The sequence below is a fragment of the Grampus griseus genome (assembly GCF_964374135.1).
Source record: "Grampus griseus genome assembly, chromosome: 1".
NCBI lineage: Eukaryota > Metazoa > Chordata > Mammalia > Artiodactyla > Delphinidae > Grampus > Grampus griseus.
This window is the reverse complement of record NC_139017.1, coordinates 179,190,128-179,209,523: the sequence shown is the minus strand read 5'-3', so window position 1 is coordinate 179,209,523 and position 19,396 is coordinate 179,190,128. Positions and strand designations below refer to the sequence as shown.

The 19,396-nt window shown below is 51.7% G+C and overlaps 1 protein-coding gene across 1 annotated transcript in view; it reads right to left on the bottom strand.

Annotated features, from left to right (window-relative positions):
* NPHP4 (nephrocystin 4) overlaps positions 1-17,597 on the bottom strand; it is a 134,831-nt gene extending 117,234 nt beyond the window's left edge. Inside the window, exons 1-4 of the mRNA XM_082656753.1 lie at positions 17,535-17,597; positions 16,511-16,556; positions 4,915-5,088; positions 1,790-1,942 (exon numbers count right to left, since the gene is read on the bottom strand). Of these exons, the coding sequence (XP_082512879.1) occupies positions 1,790-1,942; positions 4,915-5,049 (288 nt within the window). The 5' untranslated portion in view covers positions 5,050-5,088; positions 16,511-16,556; positions 17,535-17,597. The remainder of the gene's footprint in view (positions 1-1,789; positions 1,943-4,914; positions 5,089-16,510; positions 16,557-17,534) is intronic.
* Positions 17,598-19,396: the final 1,799 nt, after the last annotated feature.

Genomic DNA, 19,396 nt, shown 5'->3' with positions numbered 1-19,396 from the left:
TGCTCTTCAAGGCGGAGAGATGATCTACCGACCTCCAGAGGCGAATGGCGGGGACGAAACCACACCAAGGTGCTGGGAGCCAGCCTCTCCCGTGGAGACTCCCCAGGAGTGAGAGGACCCTGTGTCACCGTACTAACTGTCACCACACCCGGCTTCCCGGGGCCTGACTGTCCAACCGAGAAAGCGAATCCAAACAGCCCGGCCCTGGAAGGCTCCCAGCAACATCGGGGCCACCGCGCTCCTGCCCGGGCCTTGACCGCCCCAAGTCAGAGGCGTGAAGGCGACTCACTGCCTGAGCTGGGACGGCACCCTAAGCAGCCGCCCACCGTCACTCCCCGGTTTACAACACGCGGCCTTTCTCTCCAGCCAGACTCTAAGGGGCACCTCACAGGCCGTCTGGCAGCCTGGACACCAGCCGCGGTCCTGGGCCGCAGGACACACATACCCACGGCCTTATCTAATTTTCCTGACCTCCGGGGGCGGCGTCATCCTCTCCGGCACGTTCAGTAACAGGACCAGTCAGAATCAATCCACGCGGAGACATGGCATCCTGACTCTGGGTGACCGCCAAGTGCAGAGTCGCGACCCGGCGGCCTCACGACTGGGCCAGGACCGCCCCCCGCAGAAAAGGGCGGCTCGCTTGGTCTGGTTACGCACGGCGACCTCCCCCAGGATGGCCATGGTCACTGCCACCACCTCCATTATTCACTGTACTGTCACTTACTGGGCTTCCCTGACTCTGTACGCACGGGAAGGACAACGCCAACACAGCACTGACCCTCCCGATACCCGTGACCGTCCCCCGCAGGACCCCGCTGCCTGCAGTTCAGCTTCAAGCAGCAGCTGGGAAGAAGACCTCTGGGACACCTCCCACTCTTGAGGAAGAGCCCAGTGTCCCTAGGAAGGCCCTGCCCAGCCAGCCCACCAAGCCCACCCTCGGCTGCCTCCCCACGCCTCCCTCCCCCACCCCCGGGCACATGCGGGGCCTGCCCTGCTTGCGGCACCTGCCGCCCTGCTCGTCCCGGGGCCGGGTCCCTCCTCATCCTGGGGCCCAGCTCGCAGAGGTCTGCCTGCAGCACACCTCCCTCCTTCTTCAGGGCAGCAGCTGTCGGTCTCCTCCGAGAACCTATCACACCTGCACCTGCTCTGTTGCCTGCCTGGGTGTGTCGTCCCAGCAGACTGCAAGTTGTCCAGGGTGAGAACCACGCCAGGCCCGTCCACCCAGCATCCTCGCTCCGGCGCCCAGCACAATGCCGAGCGGACAGCAGGCGATGGAGGGATGTTTGCAAATTTGGTGCAGCTGAACGAAGGTGGAAGACGCTGTCTGCGGGGCGGCCAGACACAGCTACGTGGGCAAAGTCGTGTCACCAACTGTGCCAACGCGAGCACCCCGTCTGCAGGCAGAGGCGGGGGCTCCGGGCTCTGCTACCTTCTACGTGGGTAGGTCACTTTACTGCTAGGTCTCAAGTTGCTCATTTTAAAAAAAACAAAAGAAGAAGAAGAAACGAAAAAGAAAGAAAAAGAAGGGGAGAGGAAAAGTAGGGGAGTCAGATGAGATCGATAATTTCCTAACTTTGTTCCAAAAGCTGCAAGTTCCGTGAAGGGGACGAAACCCCCTCGTGTGTCCCCCCCACTCCCAGCTGAACCGCTCAGGGCGTGCGGCTTCCACCCAAGGTTCCGTCTGGAAACAGGGGCCGGGCCCACTGCTCAGGGGCGTTCCTGGGCTCTAGGACGCGCTGGCGGCGCCCCCAGGTCCACTGTACCCCGCACGCCCACCCCGCACGCCCACCTCACTGAAGTCGATCCTGGGTGGCTGCCTGCAGAGCGGCTCCAGGGGCCTCGCCGGGCTCTTCCACGTCCTCCCGAAGAAGTGTCGGTAGGTCACGTCAAAGAGGGACACTCGCAGGTGGCAGCCCACCTCCGACAGCACCTCCAGCACAGCCTAGGAGACAGAGGGACAGCCCTGAAGGGTCCTCAAGGTCACGAGTCTCCCAGCAAGTGCTGACGGACCATCCACGGAGAACTGGGCCACTCAGCGTCCATCCCCCAGTTTAGGTCTCAGTTCCTTTCGGGGAACTACCTCTCCCCCACGGCCCGTGGTCCTGGTGAGGTTATGAGTCCAAGTACACAGCCCTCCCCTGGCCAACCAGAGGCTGGAGTCTCTGGGCCCAGACACAGGCTGGAGACTCACCCAGAGCAACGAGACACAAGAGGCCAGAGCTGCAGAGACAGACACACATGATGCCATGTGGAGCCAAGAAAGAACAAGTCCAGGTGACACCACGTGAGATTCTGGATCAAGGCACACCTGAAGCTTATGCTAACTATGGGTTTGTCTTTATGTGAGTTAACAAATTACCTCAAGCTTAGCCTATTTTGCATGGTTTTCTGTGTTCTGTTTTACCCTTTACATCCTGATAGAACCACAAACTAAAAACTCAACTTGCCAGAATTATTTGGGGGTGGCGCTGGGGTGTGAGCAAAAGAAAAGCAGATCTTTGAGAACTGAGAAGTCATGGCCACAAATACAGACAAGGCACCAGACGCTGTAAAGACCAGCCCTTTCCCCACAGCAGCACCGCGTACCGCAGTGAGGCTCTGCTGGGCCTTTAGCTCCTCCGGGAACGTGGGGGTCCCACCACCCTAACGAATGAGAACGGCTCCCAGGACCTAAACTGCCTGTACGGAGTGATTTACGCTGAACGCCTGCTCTCCTTCTGGGACTCTGGAATCTTGGTACCTGCTAGGCAGAGGGTATCTACACGACCAGCTCCCGAGAAGCCCTGAGGTTTTTAGAGCCTGTGGGCACTGAGTCTCTAACGAGCTTCCTTGGTTGACAGCATTTCACAGGTGGTGTCGCAGCCTGTTGCTGAGGGAATGAAGTGTGTCCTGGGGGGCTCCCATGGCAGACGACCCTGGAAGCTCACGCCCGTCCCCCCCACGCGCCTTTGGCTCGGCGCATCCTACTCGGTAATTTCTCACTGAAATAAATCTGTCCTCTGAGGATGACTGTGTGCTGAGTCACGTCAAATCCTCCTGAGCCCGGGGGGTGCCTCTGGGGGCTCCCGACGTAGGTGCACACACACATTTAGGACCGTCACGTCTTCCTGACTGACATCATTGCTGTGAAATGTCCCTTTATCTCTAGGGATATGCTCCGCCTTGAACTCTACTTTGTCTGATATTAGTACAGCCACAAGGCTCTCTTATGCTTAGTGTTTACACGGCCTTTTCTCCATCCTTTTCCTTTCATACGTAGGGTTTGAAGACACACACTTTAGGTTTACAGTGTGATTTTTTATAAACAACTTATAATTGGGTTTTAAGTGAAAACTTTAAATGTGTGACTCGACATCACGAAACCACTTGTAGGAATCATTCCACAGACATATGTGTGCATTTTTTTTAAGCGATGTCCATGAAGTTACGCACTGTAGCCATGTCTGTAAGAGCAAACCCCTGGAGGGAGTCCAACGGGTCATCAGCAAGGGCCTAATGAACGGATGACAGGTCATCCACACAGGAAAAGCCATGCTGTCTTAAGAAAGAGCCAGAAATTCTTCATGGAATGACATGTACAACCTATAACACATATTGTTAAGAATATTTTTTAAGATATAGAACAGAATATAAGCTATCATTTATGTTAAAAAAAAAAAGGAAAAATACATACAACTGTATTTATCTGTTGTATTTGCTTAGAATTTCCAGAAAGTTGTACAGAAAACAGGTTAACACTGGCTGTATCTAGGGTGGGACACTGGGTGCCTTGGGGACTTCATGGGACAATACACTTTCCCTGTGCGCCCTTGTGAATTTTGAACTATGGGAATTACCTTTTCAAAAACAAATTAAAATGAATTAATAAAGTAAAATGGGAAAATAAATAAAATCTCCTTTGCAAAATTCCTGCTGTCCACTATCTTGTGAGCTCCTGGAAGGCCAGGAGACTGCTGGAGCCGGTCTCCCTAGGTTGGAGTCCCAGCTGGCCGGCTGGAGCTGTGTCACCCTGGGCAACCAAGGTCACCTCTCTCGGGTTGCCTCCTCTTCTGTAAAACAGGGGTAATGATGCTACCTACATCTTGGGGTTGTCATGAGGATGAAGTGAACTAACACAAGTAAAGCGCTAAGACGTAAAGTAGTAAGAGCAGTAATCACCACAGTACCTAACACAGTGGCAAGCACACGGCAGGTGCTCAATCAAAGGGCTCGAAGTGATGATGCAGGATGGATGCGAGTGATTTAATAATAGCCCCAGCGCTCCGACAGCTTTGCGTGCCTGGAGAACGACCCTGCCAGCTGCAGAGGAAGAAGATACGGTCTTGCCAAGCCACGTGCTCACACTGGCAGGGCTGGATCCTTCCTGTGCGTCCCCCCAGGACACTGGGCCTCCCTAGGACCATCCAATCCTGTGGGTGGTCTGAGGAGGCACAGACGCGCCAGCTTCTCCGGCAGGTCCCCCGGCAGCTGGAGGGCACAGGTGGACGCAGAGCCACAGAGCAAGGGCCTGAATGTGCAAAGGCGGTGGTACCTCCCAGGCACATCTCCCAGGATGCCCAGAGCTCCGCCCCTGCTATTCTGACTGCCAGGCTGAAAGCCGGCCATGCTGAGCCATGCACAAGGCCACCTCTTGCAAACAACCTGGTCAGGAAATAACCCAGGAACTCGAATTACCTGGGTTTTTAGATTGCTCCACTGTAGGCAAAAAGAAGCCTTTTAGCCAGGGCCAAAAGTGCTGACCGAGTCACTGAATCACAAATCCTCTTTGCTGACGGACCACTTTACCTCCGAGTACTGCCAAGGCCCGGGGTGATGGGTACGGTACAAGACTCAAACAAACATGTGAAAATCAATACCATCTCAGGTGAGAGCAGTGACAGCGTGCGTCTGACAGTAAAGAACCAATTTCTTTACCTGCTTAATGAGCGGGCCATCGAGCCACTTCAGGACACACTGAAATGCCGTCGACTCCTTTAGAGGCTGGCGTGCTCTCTGTGTGTGGGGAGGGACCAGCAGGTTTTGGTCAAAGATCCTGTGCCAGTCGTGCATTCTGCCGGTCTGAGGGTCACTGGGGGCCTCTAGGACTACCTGCGGCATTCATTTTCAAATAAAGAAAAGAGTTATGAGGGCCACAGTTCTTAGAGCAGTTCTGAAAGTTTCCGACCTCCCGGGAACCCCAGGGAAACCACCACCCCTGCAACCCACACTCTGCCATCCCACCCTCTAGCCCCCCAGTGCAGCAGACTGGCGCCGACGCCACCTTCCCCTGGCCAACCAGAGCACACCAATCCCGGTCTCAGTGACTGATTTAGGGACCGGCACGTGCTTTGTCCAGCTGTGGAGGTCGAGCCCTGCACAAGGGCACCAGGCCTCGGGAACCAGGGCTGTCTTAGAGTGGCTTGGGGCACATGACCCACTCAGAGCCAACGAGATATGATCTCAGAGCTTCTGCTGGTTCTGTTAGGAGAAGGAAACACTCTTTTCTGTGGCCTTCGGAGCAGAGACGTCATCAGCCTGAAGCTGCCCCGGGCACCACAGGAGCAGCTACCTTGAGACACATACAAAAAGGCAGGCAGAGCAGGAGCAAGGCCAGCGGGTCCAGACGTCATCACGAGAGCCCTGGCTCAAGGGGCCCCTGAAGTCCGGCACCCAAGACAGCTGAGCTACATGCAGTCTTGCTGGTGAAGCCAGGTGGGGACAGCTTTTGAGTGCTCTGGGTGCCTTGGCACCCTGGCTCAATAAGGATGCTACCCGCCTTCCAGCAGACAGGGATCTGAACCTTCTCGAGAGACTGTCTTCAGCTGACACAGAATCATAAGCTCTTGGCCTTGAACAGAGGCCATATTCTGTATGCTAAAATGGCAAGCAAGAAGGCACGGGCTTTGATCTTCTAAGACAGCAGTTTTCTGAACGTGGTTCCCAAACCCCTGAGGTTGTCCAAGGTGGTCAAGGGCTCCACAGGGTCAAAGCTATTTTCATAACCTCCAGATGCCACTTGCCTCTTTCACTGGGTTGGCATTGGCGCCGGTGGCGCCAAGGCAACGGTGGGTGAAGCTGCATTACGCCCCGAGGCAAACGGCACCGCACCCCACGAGCCATCCTGGGTTCTTCCCCTCTCAGGGCATAACGTCCAACAGCTTCACCTAAGAATGTCCTTGGGTAAGCTGTGAAAACTATGGATTTTATGACGTCTTGACCCTTGAGGATGAGTGCTTTCAACACTCTGTGATGAAACGGGAAATACACGAAAAGCATTTCTGCTGCCAGATGAAAGACAACGGTCACCCCAGGGTAAGCCGGGCGTGATCGCTGTTCTGCGAGCTGAACTAGCTCCTTCTTTCACTCAGCAACACCACTCTCACGAAAAGAACGGCTCAGAGACAAACCATGGTTTTTCAGACTTGGGTGCTTTGTAGACAATCTCTCAGACGTGAACAAAATGAACCTGTCACTGCAAGGAAAACTCGTCAAAAAAATTGAGCTTTCAGGCAAAATTCAGAATTGGGAAAATCTGTAGCCTCCACTGTGAGCCAGACAGCTGCATACTTCTTTAAAGACTTGCCTGACGAGATGGGTAGTGCCGGCAACGAAAGTGATCTTTTGAAATTGTGTGATTAGATGTGTCAATATCTGGAAGATCTGCCTCACGCAGAAGCAGTATTTTCCGAGTGAACAAGCACAATGACATAAAATTCTGCATGGATGAAAGATCCACCCGAACACTGTGAAAGTTCAGGAACAGGGTGTCAGACTGCACGCAAGAAACCCTCAGGAAACAACCGCTTGTGGATTTGGGTACAGCACCAAAGCAGGAGACCCCCAGTTCTCTAAGGGCCTCCTCCCTCATCGGGGTGAGGCTGGATTTCCTTCAGACTTCAGCCGAAATGACCCATCACAACAGGGAAGCCTGTACCAGACCAAGCAGTCCTCAGCGGTGTGTCAGCAGGATGTTAAAGGGATTCGCAAACAAGCAAAACAACCCCACAGTTCTTGCTCATGTTTTTGTTTCGGAAAACGCAATTGGCTTTCATTAAAAAACTACATCTTTATGTTAACGTGTAACAGGTCTACTGTTTTTAAATGAATTAATAACACTGTAGATGCTTCTCAATAACAAATATTGGTAGCGGTCACTCAAGTTTTAAAGTTATTTGGAGTCCGCAATCATGTTTTAAAGCATAAAGGGATCTGACACTCAAAAGCTGGAAAAGGGCTGTTCTACAGGAAGCCAAAATTCGAGTCTTCGGGCAGCAGGCCCACCCTCCACGCTCACAGGCTGTGCTGGGAATGCAGGGGGCCTGGGAGGCACGGATGTGACCGCCCCCCTCCCACACCCTGCGGGCCTCAGGGCGGGGCCCAGCCCCCCACTGGAATGCCACGCCCACCCGGCACCCCCTCGGGCGGGCACACCCCTCGGCCTCCAGACCCGGCCTGTATAAACAGGAAGGCGCGCTTTCCTTAGTTTGGGGTTTCTTCCTTTGTCGGGTACATTTGTCTACTCAATATCCCTCGTTTTGTGGAACGGCCCTCCCAGAACCCATGACGCACACTGGGTGTGTCTTCCCTGGGACTCCAGCCACGCCACCCTCTGGACAGGCTGTCTCTCCCCCAGGCCAGGAGCTGCCCAGGCCGGCCTGGAGCCCCAGGGGCCACCCTTCCACCCCAGGGAGAGCCTAAGGTAAGAGGCCAGCCCAGGGGAAGCTGGTGGAGATGGAGGGTGGCGGGGATGGCCCTGCCGGCAGGACCCAGACCTCCAGGTGGAGAAAGCCTGATGGAAGGCAGTCCCACCCCAACCAGAGCTGAGTTACAGGAGCCGTAAAGGCCTGTGGCGGCTAAATAACGGCCCCCGAAGACGTCCCCAACCCAATCCTCAGAGCCGATGATTATTGGCCTTCACGTGGCAAAAGGAACTTTGTGGGCGTGATCAGGTTAGAGACCATGAGATGGGGAGAGCACCCGGATTATGCAGGTGGGCCTGAAATCGTCACAAGGGTCCTGATGAGGGAGAGGCAGGGGGGTCAGAGAAAAGGCCAGGCGGGGCAGAAGCGGGAGAGACGTGAAGACGGAGGGAGGGACCCCAAGCCGAGGAACGCAGGCACCTCTAGAAGCTGGAGAAAGCAAGGAACCCGATTCTCCCTAGAGCCTCCAGAAGGATCACAGCCCTGCCGGCACCTTGGCTTTATCCCAGTGAGACTGATTGCGGACTTCTAACCTTCAGAACTGAAAGAAGATAAATTGTTTTCGGTCCCCCGGTTTGTGGTAATTCGTTACAGAAGCCACAGGAACGCATACGGGTGTCCATGACCTGTAAGCAGAAGAGGTCTGACCAACACCCAGCAGGCCTCTGACCGCTTGTCACCTGTCCTGTACTGATCTGCTCACTGGCCCACTGCTTGCAGAAGGGAACCTACTGTCCTGTGGCCGTGGTACCAGGCTGTCCACCAGGACTCATCAAATTCAATCATGAAATTTAAGTTTCAGTAAACTTGACTCCCAAACATTTGTCTTTCAGGAAAATGTGCTTTTCTCCTTGACATTAGTTATAAAACTGGGAGGTTTGTTCTTAGAAAGCGAGTGCATATCTACAGGGAAGCCCTTCCTACCTCGGGATCACAAGCAAAGCACACGCAGCAGGGTGTCCTCTAGAAGGGGCCCCCGCAGCCCCACAGCCTGCCCCGCGGGGTTTCCCGACCCAGGATGCAGCCTCCTTTGCAGGGCGCCCCAGACTTTGCTCCCGTGCCCCGGATACCTGAGCCAGTACCTCCCCGCGCTCCCCTGAGGGAAGTGGGACCCAGCACCACACTTGGCGGGGAGCTGCTACGGAGCCCTTCCACTACGGTCACCCGGGCCGGGGACACAAAACAGAGGCCCCAGGCAACACCAGCAGGAGATGCACCGGCACAAGAGGCAGCTGCTCGGAAAGGCAGGCCACCCAAAATCAAAGAACTGAGATGGACAGGTGCAGGCAGGCAGCAACATTCCAAGAGGGTGATGGAAGGGAGGGGACTCCTGAGACACAGCCTCCTGCGGGCGGGAGCCCAGACGGTCCCAGGGGCTCTGGGACACGCAGAGTGCTTGCGTTCCCCCAGCCCCCCACCCAGAACGGCTCTCAGCCAGTCCTCACTCCCGTCCACTGCGCGCTGCCGTTGCTTCAGTTGCTCCCGGACACCACGCCCGTGCCACCCACCAGGCCATCAGGCATACACCCCGGGGTGATTCCTCCTCTTCCTTGGGAAGTCAGACCAGGAGCTACCTCCATCTCCCACACAGGACGCTGTCACGGAAGGCACCCCGCTCCACCAGGCTCCACCAGGCTACGGGGTCCCGGTCGCCCCGCAGGACTGAGCTCCATGAGGTCAAGACTACGCCCTCGGTGAAAACTTTTTTAGTGATTCAGCAAATCACTAAGTTATGCTGTGGAGGAATTAAGAAGGCTGCGGAGGAAGGGCAGAGGGGCCTTTGGGGCTAGATGAACAAAAAAGGGAAAACTGGGAGGGTCCCATGCTTTGAGCCCAAGAGAAGGGTACAGTGGGCTCTCCAGAGGGGAAATAAAGAAAAGGCACCAGCTTTCATTGAATCCTTATCACGACCCAGGCACTCACAAACATCTTCATTTTCATTATTCCAACATCTCCGTAAGGTAAGTAACATTACTGTCCCCATCTTATAGATGTGGAAAGTGAAGCTCAGAGCCAGTCTGAAAGCACACAGCCAGTCACACTCACATCAAAGACATTATAGCTGGGCTTCCCTGGTGGCGCAGTGGTTGGGAGTCCGCCTGCCGATGCAGGGGACGCGGGTTCGTGCCCCGGTCTGGGAAGATCCCACATGCCACGGAGCGGCTGGGCCCGTGAGCCATGGCTGCTGAGCCTGCATGTCCCAAGCCTGTGCTCCACAACGGGAGAGGCCACAACAGTGAGAGGCCCGCGTACAGCAAAAAAAAAAAAAAAAGACATTATAGCCATGCCAGCCCTCTGCCTACCAAGGCCAGGAGAGGCAAAGGAGCAGAGGCCCTGAGGGCAAAGAGAGGGCACTGGTCCAGGATCGGGCTGATCCCCCCTCTCCTCTCAGACTTCTGGAAAGTCTTTTGCCCTCCAGGCGTCTGTTTTGCATCTACAAAAGGAGCGGCTATAAAGTTCCCTTGAGATCTTTGCTTCTGCAGACCCGGTCAACAAATATTCACCAAGCACTCGTTCCGTCCCAGTCCACACACCATGAAGCGGACTGTCAAATGCCCTGTCTTCAAGAATCTAAATATCCAGTGGGACAAAAACAAGGGGGTGGAGACTGGTTCAAGATGGCGGAGTAGAAGGACGTGCGCGCGCTCACTCCCTCTTGCGAGAGCACTGGAATCACAACTCACTGCTGAACAACCATCGACAGGAAGACACTGGAACTCACCAAAAAAGATACCCCACATCCAAAGACAAAGGAGAAGCCGCAATGAGACGGTAGGAGGGGCACAATCACAGTAAGATCAAACCCCATAACCACTGGGTGGGTGACTCACAAACTGGGGAACACTTACACCACAGAAGTCCACCCACTGGAGTGAAGGTTCCAAGCCCCACGTCAGGCTTCCCAACCTGGGGGTCCAGCAACGGGAGGAGGAATTCCCAGAGAATCAGACTTTGAAGGCTAGCGGGATGTGGTTGCAGGACTTCAAAACGACTGGGGGAAACAGAGACTCCACTCTTGGAGGACACACACAAAGTAGTGTGCGCATCGGGACCCAGGGGAAGGAGCAGTGACCCCAGCAGAGACTGAACCAGACCTACCTGCTAGTGTTGGAGGGTCTCCTGCCAAGGCAGGGGGCAGCTGTGGCTCACCGTGAGGACAAGGACACTGGCAGCAGTTCTGGGAAGTACTCCTTGGTGAGAGCCCTCCCGGAGTCTGCCATTAGCCCCACCAAAGACCAGGTAGGCTCCAGTGTTGGGTCGCCTCAGGCCAAATGACGTACAGGGGGAACCCAGCCCCACCCATCAGCAGACAAGCAGATTATAGTTTTACTGAGCTCTGCCTACCAGAGCAACACCCAGCTCTAGCCACCACCAGTCCCTCCCATCAGGAAGCTTGCACAAGCCTCTTAGGTAGCCTCATCCACCAGAGGGCAGACAGCAGAAGCAAGAAGAACTACAATCCTGCAGCCTGTGGAACAAAAACCACATTCACAGAAAGAGAGACAAGATGAAAAGGCAGAGGGCTATGTACCAGATGAAGGAACCAGATGAAACCACAGGAAAACAACTAAATGAAGTGGAAAGAGGCAAGCTTCCAGAAAAAGAATTCAGAATAATGATAGTGAAGATGATCCAGGACCTCGGAAAAAGAATGGACGCAAAGATCAAGAAGATGCAAGAAATGTTTAACAAAGACCTAGGAGAATTAAAGAACAAACAAACAGAGATGAACAATACAATAACTGAAATGAAAAATACACTAGAAGGAATCAATAGCAGAATAACTGAGGCAGAAGAACGGATAAGTGACCTGGAAGACAGAATGGTGGAACTCACTGCCGGAGAACAGAATAATGAAAAGAAGTGAAGACAGCCTGAGAGACCTCTGGGACAACATTAAATGCACCAACATTTGCATTACAGGGGTCCCAGAAGGAGAAGAGAGAGAGAAAGGAACTGAGAAAATATTTGAAGAGATTATAGTCGAAAACTTCCCTAACATGGGAAAGGAAATAGCCACCCAAGTCCAGGAAGTGCAGAGTCCCAGGCAGGATGAACCCAACGAGAAACACACTGAGAGACATAGTAACCAAATTGACAAAAATTAAAGACAAAGGAAAATTATTAAAAGCAACAAGGGAAAAACTACACATACAAGGGAACTCCCATAAGGTTAACAGCTGATTTCTCAGCAGAAACTCTACAAGCCAGAAGGGAGTGGCACGATATATTTAAAGTGATGAAAGGGAAGAATCTACAACCAAGAATACTCTACCCAGCAAGATCTCACTCAGATTCGACAGAGCAATCAAAAGCTTTTCAGACAAGCAAAAGCTAAGAGAATTCAGCACCACCAAACCAGCTCTACAACAAATGCTAAAGGAACTGCTCTAAGTGGGAAACACAAGAGAACAAAAGGACCTACAAAAACAAACCCAAAACAATTAAGAAAATGTAATAGGCACATATATATCGATAATTACCTTAAATGTCAATGGATTAAATGCTCCAACCAAAAGACACAGGCTCACTGAATGGATTCAAAAACAAGACCCGTATATATGCTGTCTATAAAAGACACACTTCAGACCTAGGGACAGATACAGATTGAAAGTGAGGGGATGGATAAAGATATTCCATGCAAATGGAAATCAAAAGAAAGCTGGAGTAGCAATATTCATATCAGATAAAATAGACTTTAAAATACAGTATGTTACAAGAGACAAGGAAGGACACTACATAATGATCAAGGGATCAATCCAAGAAGAAGATATAACAATTATAAATATATATGCACCCAACATAGGAGAAGATATAACAATTATAAATACATATGCACCCAACATATGCACTCAATACATAAGGCAAATGCTAACAGCTATAAAAGAGGAAATTGATGGTAACACAATAATAGTGGGGGACTTTAACACCTCACTTACACCAATGGACAGATCATCCACACAGAAAATAAGGAAACACAAGCTTTAAATGACACAATAGGCCAAATAGATTTAAGTTATATTTATAGGACATTCCATCCGAAAAAAGCAGATTACACTTTCTTCTCAAGTGCACACAGAACATTCTCCAGAATAAATTACATCTTGGGTCACAAATCAAGCCTCGGATAATTTAAGAAAATTGAAATTGTATCAAGCATCTTTTCCAACCACAACACTATGAGATGAGAAATAAATTACAGGAAAAAAACCGTAAAAAACACAAACACATGGAGGCTAAACAATACACTACTAAATAACCAAGAGATCACTGAAGAAATCAAAGAGAAAATCAAAAAATACCTAGAGACAAATGACAACAAAAACACAACTGTGAGATGCAGCAAAAGCAGTTCTAAGAGGGAAGCTTATAGCAATACAATCCTACCTCAAGAAACAAGAAAAAAATCTCAAACAATCTAACCTTACACCTAAAGGAACTAGAGAAAGAACAAACAAAACCCTAAGTTAGTAGAAGGAAAGAAATCATAAACATCACAGCAGAAATAAATGAAATAGAAACAAAGAAAATAATAGCAAAGATCAATAAAACTAAAACTGGTTCTTTGAGAAGATTAAAAAAATTGATAAACCTTTAGCCAGACTCATCAAGAAAAAGAGGGAGAGGACTCAAATCAATAAAATTAGAAATGAAAAAGAAGTTACAACAGACACCGAAGAAATACAGAGCATCATAAGAGACTAGTACAAGCAACCCTATGCCAATAAAATGGACAACCTGGAATAAATGGACAAATTCTTAGAAAGGTACAACCTTCCAAGACTGAACCAGGTAGAAATAGAAAATATGAACAGACCAATCACAAGTAATAAAATTGAAACTGTGATTAAAAATCTTCCAACAAACAAAAGCCCAGGACCAGATGGCTTCACAGGTGAATTCTATCAAACATTTACAGAAGAGCTAACGCCTATCCTTCTCAAACTCTTCCAAAAAATCGCAGAAGAAGGAACACTCCCAAACTCATTCTACGAGGCCACCATCACCCTGATACCAAAACCAGACAAAGATACTACAAAAAAAGAAAATTACAGACCAATATCACTGATGAATATAGATGCAAAAATCCTCAACAAAATACTAGCAAACAGAATCCAACAGCACATTTAAAGGATCATACACCATGATCAAATGGGATTTATCCCAGGGATGCAAGAATTCTTCAATATATGCAAATCAATCAATATGATACACCATATTAACAAACTGAGGAATAAAAACCATTTGATCATCTCAAAAGCTGTGGAAAAAGCTTTTGACAAAATTCAACACCCATTTATGATAAAAAAAACTCTCCAGAAAGTGGGCATAGAGGGAAACTCCCTCAACGTAATAAAGGCCATATACGACAAACCCACAGCAAACATCACTCTCAATGGTGACAAACTGAAAGCATTTATCTAAGATCAGGAACAAGACAAGGATGTCCACTCTCGTCACTGTTATTCAACATAATATTGGAAGTCCTAGTCACGGCAATCAGAGAAGCAAAAGAAATGAAAGGAATACAAATTGGAAAAGAAGAAGTAAAACTGTCACTGTCTGCAAATGACATGACACTATACATAGATAATCCTAAAGGTGCCACCAGAAAACTACTAGAGCCAATCAATGAATTTGGTAAAGTTGCAGGATACAATATTAATGCACAGAAGTCCCTTGCATCCCATACACTAACAATGAAAGATCAGAAAGAGAAATTAAGGAAACAATCCCATTCACCATTGCAACAAAAACAATAAAATACCTAGGAATAAACCTACCTAAGGAGGTAAAAGATCTGTACTCAGAAAACTATAAAACACTAATGAAAGAAATCAAAGATGACACAAACAGATGGAGAGATATACCATGCTCTTGGATTGGAACAATCAATACTGTGAAAATGACTATACTACCCAAAGTAATCTACAGATTCAATGCAATCCCTATCAAATTATCAGTGGCCTTTTTTACAGAACTAGAAAAAAATCTTAAAATTTTTATGGAGACACAAAAGACCCCAAATAGCCAAAGCAATCTTGAGGGAAAAAACATGGAGCTGGAGGAATCAGACTCCGTGACTTCAGACTATACTACAAAGCTGCAGTAATGAAGACGATATGGTACTGGCACAAAAACAGAAATACAGATCGATGGAACTGGATAGAAAACCCAGAAATAAACTCACGCACCTATGCTCAACTAATCTATGACAACGGAGGCAAGGATATACAATGGAGAAAAGACAGTCTCTTCAATAAATGATGCTGGGAAAACTGGCCAGCTACATGTAAAAGAATGAAATTAGAACACTCCCTAACACCATACACAAAAATAAACTCAAAATGGATTAAAGACCTAAATGTAAGACCGGACACTATAAAATTCTTAGAGGAAAACATAGAAAGGACACCCTCTGACATAAATCACAGCAAGATCTTTTTGACCCACCTCCTAGAGTAATGGAAATAAAAACAAAAATAAACAAATGGGACCTCATGAAACTTAAAAGCTTTTGCCCAGCAAAGGAAACAATAAACAAGATGAAAAGACAACCCTCAGAATGGGAGAAAATATTTGCAAACGAATCAACAGACAAATGATTAATCTCCAAAACAGATAAAGAACTCATGCAGCTCAGTATTAAAAAAAAACAAACAATCCAATCAAGAAATGGGCAGAACACCTAAACAGACATTTTTCCGAAGACATACAGATGGCCAAGAGGCACATGAAAAGCTGCTCAACATCACTAATTATTAGAGAAATGCAAACCAAAACTACAATGAGGTATCACCTCACATCGGTTAGAATGGGCATCATCAGAAAATCTACAAACAACAAATGCTGGAGAGGTTGTGGAGAAAAGGCAACCCTCTTGCACTGCTGGTGGGAATGTAAATTGAAACAGCCACTATGGAGAACAGTATGGAGGTTCCTTAAAAAACTAAAAATAGAACTACCACATGACCCAGCAATCCCACTACTGGGCATGTACCCAGAGAAAACCATAAATCAAAAAGACACATGCACCCCGATGTTCATTGCAGCACTGTTTACAATAGCCAGGTCATGGAAGCAACCTAAATGCCCATCAACAGACAAAATGATAGAGAAGATGTGGTACATATATACAATGGAATATTACTCAGCCATAAAAAGGAACAAAATTGGGTTACTTGTAGAGACGTGGATGGACCCAGAGACCGTCATACAGAGTGAAGTAAGTCAGAAAGAGAAAAACAAATATCGTATATTAATGCATATCTGTGGAATCTAGAAAAATGGTACAGATGAACCGGTTTGCAAAGCAGAAATAGAGACACAGATGTAGAGGACAAACGTATGGACACCAAGGGGGGAAAGCAGGGGCGGGGTGGGGGGATGGTGGGATGAATTGGGAGATTGGGATTGACGTATACACACTAATATGTATAAAATAGACTAATTAAGAACCTGCTGTATAAAAAAATAATAATAAAATAAAATTTAAAAGAACAAGGGGGCGAGTGGGAGCAGCACACAGGAGACAAGCCTGATCCAGACTCCTTTCTTTGGCGGGGGAGGGAGGGTAGAGAAGAGGAGGGAATCCGGGCGCCGAAGTGCTAGGCTGGGTTGATGTCTCACAAGCAGTGGTTCACCAAGGCAAGGGAGGAGCAGGAACCGCAGGAGCTGCCCGGTCACAGGGAAGCTTCCCTCCCAGAAGTGAACAAAATCTGGAATGCCTGAGACCTGAAAGCTTTGGGGAGCTTTTTTGAGAGTAAGTAGAGGTCTGCTTAAGCACTGCCTGGAATTCCTCATTCAAGGAATAGTCTTTGAGTACCTACCACGTGCCAGGCCCTGGAGAAACCGTCCTGCCCTCGAGGAATGTATCTGGAGAGAGGCAGAAAGACAGGATGCAAGTTAGCACACAAAGGAGGTGGCTGTGACCTCTGAAAATCAGAGGACCGGAGGGTGTAGTGAGCTGTGATGAAGACCTGGGCGGGAACTGGGGGCGACTATCCACCATCATCTAAAGGACACCTTTTCCAACTACACAAGCTTGGGAGGCCAGACTTCCTCCGTATGCTTCAACCCAAGTGACACAGTGCAACACCGAAGGCAGGACCGGGTCTGATAAGGCATCTGTCTTCTAGGGAGGCAGGCATGGAAGAGGGATGCAAAGGTGGGGCCTCTGAGTGTGAAGAAGCGAGCAGGAGACCGAGCACTGGGGTCTCGAGAAGGGCCCAGGTGGGGTGCTCGGAGGCGGTCAGGAGGTCGGTGGGCTGGACAGCGGAGGGGAAGGTGGAAGCAGCTGCAGGGGAGGCCGTAGGCAGGCAGGGCTATCAAGGCAGGGACTCCTGCGAGGGCCAGGGATTCTCCAGATCTCCACTGGGCGGCAGCGCTGGGACGGGTCGGCAGGGCCAGCGGGGGACAGGAACCCAGTGGGGACAGGCAAAGCAGGGGTCCCCGGCAGGGGTCCGACGGGGAAAAGGGGAGGGCCAACGCCGCGGTCTCAGCACAGCCCAGGCCGGCGGCACCGCGCTCGCCTTAAGCTGGAGGGCTGCAAGGGGGCGCAGGGTCTAGGGGCAGAGTACTGAGGTTGAGCCCCAAGAAGTCCCCGAAGCCTGTGGCTCCGGCCGCACCAAGTGTCACGGCAGGGGGAAAGAGGTGCGACCGACACGGGCACAGCCTCGCGCCCGCCCGACCGCCGCGCCCCGCAGGTACCGGGCCCCGGGGAAAGACAAACGGATCACCCCAACCCCGGGCCCGAGGCCCTGACCCGCTCGGCGGCCCCCGCGCCTCTGGGCTGCGTCCAACCTCCCCCGCGGAGCCAGCCAACGTGGTTCCGCCGGCGGCGGGCAACGTTACCTAGGAGACGGGCCTGCAGCTGCCACACCCGCCCCGGGGCGTCGAGCCCCAAGCTTTCGAGGATGTGCCCCTCGGACAGATCCAGAGGCCCGGCGGCCGGCCGGTGCCCACCGGAGCCGCAGGCCTTGCGGTCCGAGGACCGGCCGAGGGGCACCCGGCCCGCTGTCACCCGCCCGAGGAGTCTCGGAAGGGAAAGAACCCGCACCCCGACCTTCGCGTCAGCAGCACCGTGGGACCAATCAGAGCCCAAATCCAGGGGCTCCGCTCCGGGAGCGCCAGCCAATAGGCGCGGCGGCGGGCCCGTTCTGATTTGCATGGTCGGCGATCCCTCTGCCAATAGGAATGTGACTGGCGTGAATATCAGCCAATGAGAAGCTGGAAGAGGCGTGGCCCCGGGCGTCCCACGAGGTGAAGATGCTGCGGGCGGAACCTGGTGGAGCTAGTGGGATTCGGGGGCGCTAAAGTCGCAGGGACAGGGCGGGAAGGAAGATCCGGAGCGGGGCAGAGGATCCGGAGCTGGAGCCCCCAGGTGAGTGCAGGGGGAGACCCCGGCTGTCCGCGCAGTAGACGGCCGTGCGCCGGGAAAGCGGCGGCGGGTACCCGCGAGGCCCGCGCTGACTCTCCATCTCCTTTCCCCCAGCGCGTCCCCGCGCCCGCCTCCGTCCTCACCTCCTCTCCAGCCGGCTCGCCTCCTTCTCCATCATCTCCCTGCCCCCATCCTGTCCTCCCTTGCCTGCCCTATCTGCCAACCCGCCCGACCTTTTAGCTCCCATGCCCGACCCCTGCCCCAAACTTCATCCTTCCCCTCGTCCCGTCTCTGCCCCCTCCTGTTCCCGCAGCCTCGCCTCCCCTCCCCCATCCCCCTTTCAGCGCAGCCCCATCGGAGCGCTCCTGGACCGATCCCCCCCATCTCTCTCCTTGTTGCTCCTGCCTTTCCTTCCAGGTCCCTGGCCCCATCTTCCCACCCATTCTGCTCCCAATCGCTACATCTCTCCCCGCGGGCGCCCTCTCTGCACCTTGCCTTGCTCCCCAGGACCTTGGCGTTCCCCTCCTGCACCAGTTCATCTGGCTGCCTACACACCCCACCCCACCCCGGTCCCTATACCCCTGCCCCCTCTTCAGCTTCTCTTCGCTCCCCACCTCCCCTACCTGCTCCTGCAGGACGCAGGACGCAGAGACCCAGCTGCTGCACCGCTTCCTGCTGCAGTAGCAGTCCTGTACCTGCCCACCTTCCCACCCTCCCACCCAGGCAGCCTACCCTGGCTCTGCTCCTCCTGGCATTTGTCTGGGGGCTCCTTTAGGGTCTACGCTTTGTCTAGAGCGGCCTGGGGGGCTCCAGGTGAGAAGCCCCTTAGCACCCTTTCCTGCCTTCCCCCCTAGCCACCGGCTCCCTTCCCACCCCACCCCCACTTTCCTACTCAGCTTACTTTGTGATTCAGCATTTTTGGGGTTGGTAACTTTCTTTGCCTCCTGGCATGATAGGGACCTGGTTGTGGGGCCGTAGGCAGGGGGGTCTTGACCCTGCAGTTAGAGGGGCCACCTTAGAACAGTCCTGAGCTGCCTGGTGGGGACAGGGTTGGGGAATGGGAACTCACCAGTGGGGGGCTGCCCTTTCTTCTCTTTCACTTGTCTGCCCTGTGTTGAAATGCATCCAAGGGGAGATGACATAAGTAATAGCTCTTGGGGAAATGAGCTATTAGCATTTATGGAAATTAATACATCCACATCCGGGAGGAAGAACACCAAGTCCAGGCCACAGCTGTCCCACTGCCTGTCCTTTCAGGATTTCTTCTTTCTCTGCAACTTCTCCTCCCCCTCACAAACGCCTTCCGCCTCCCAATGCCAGGAGCAACCTCCTGCTC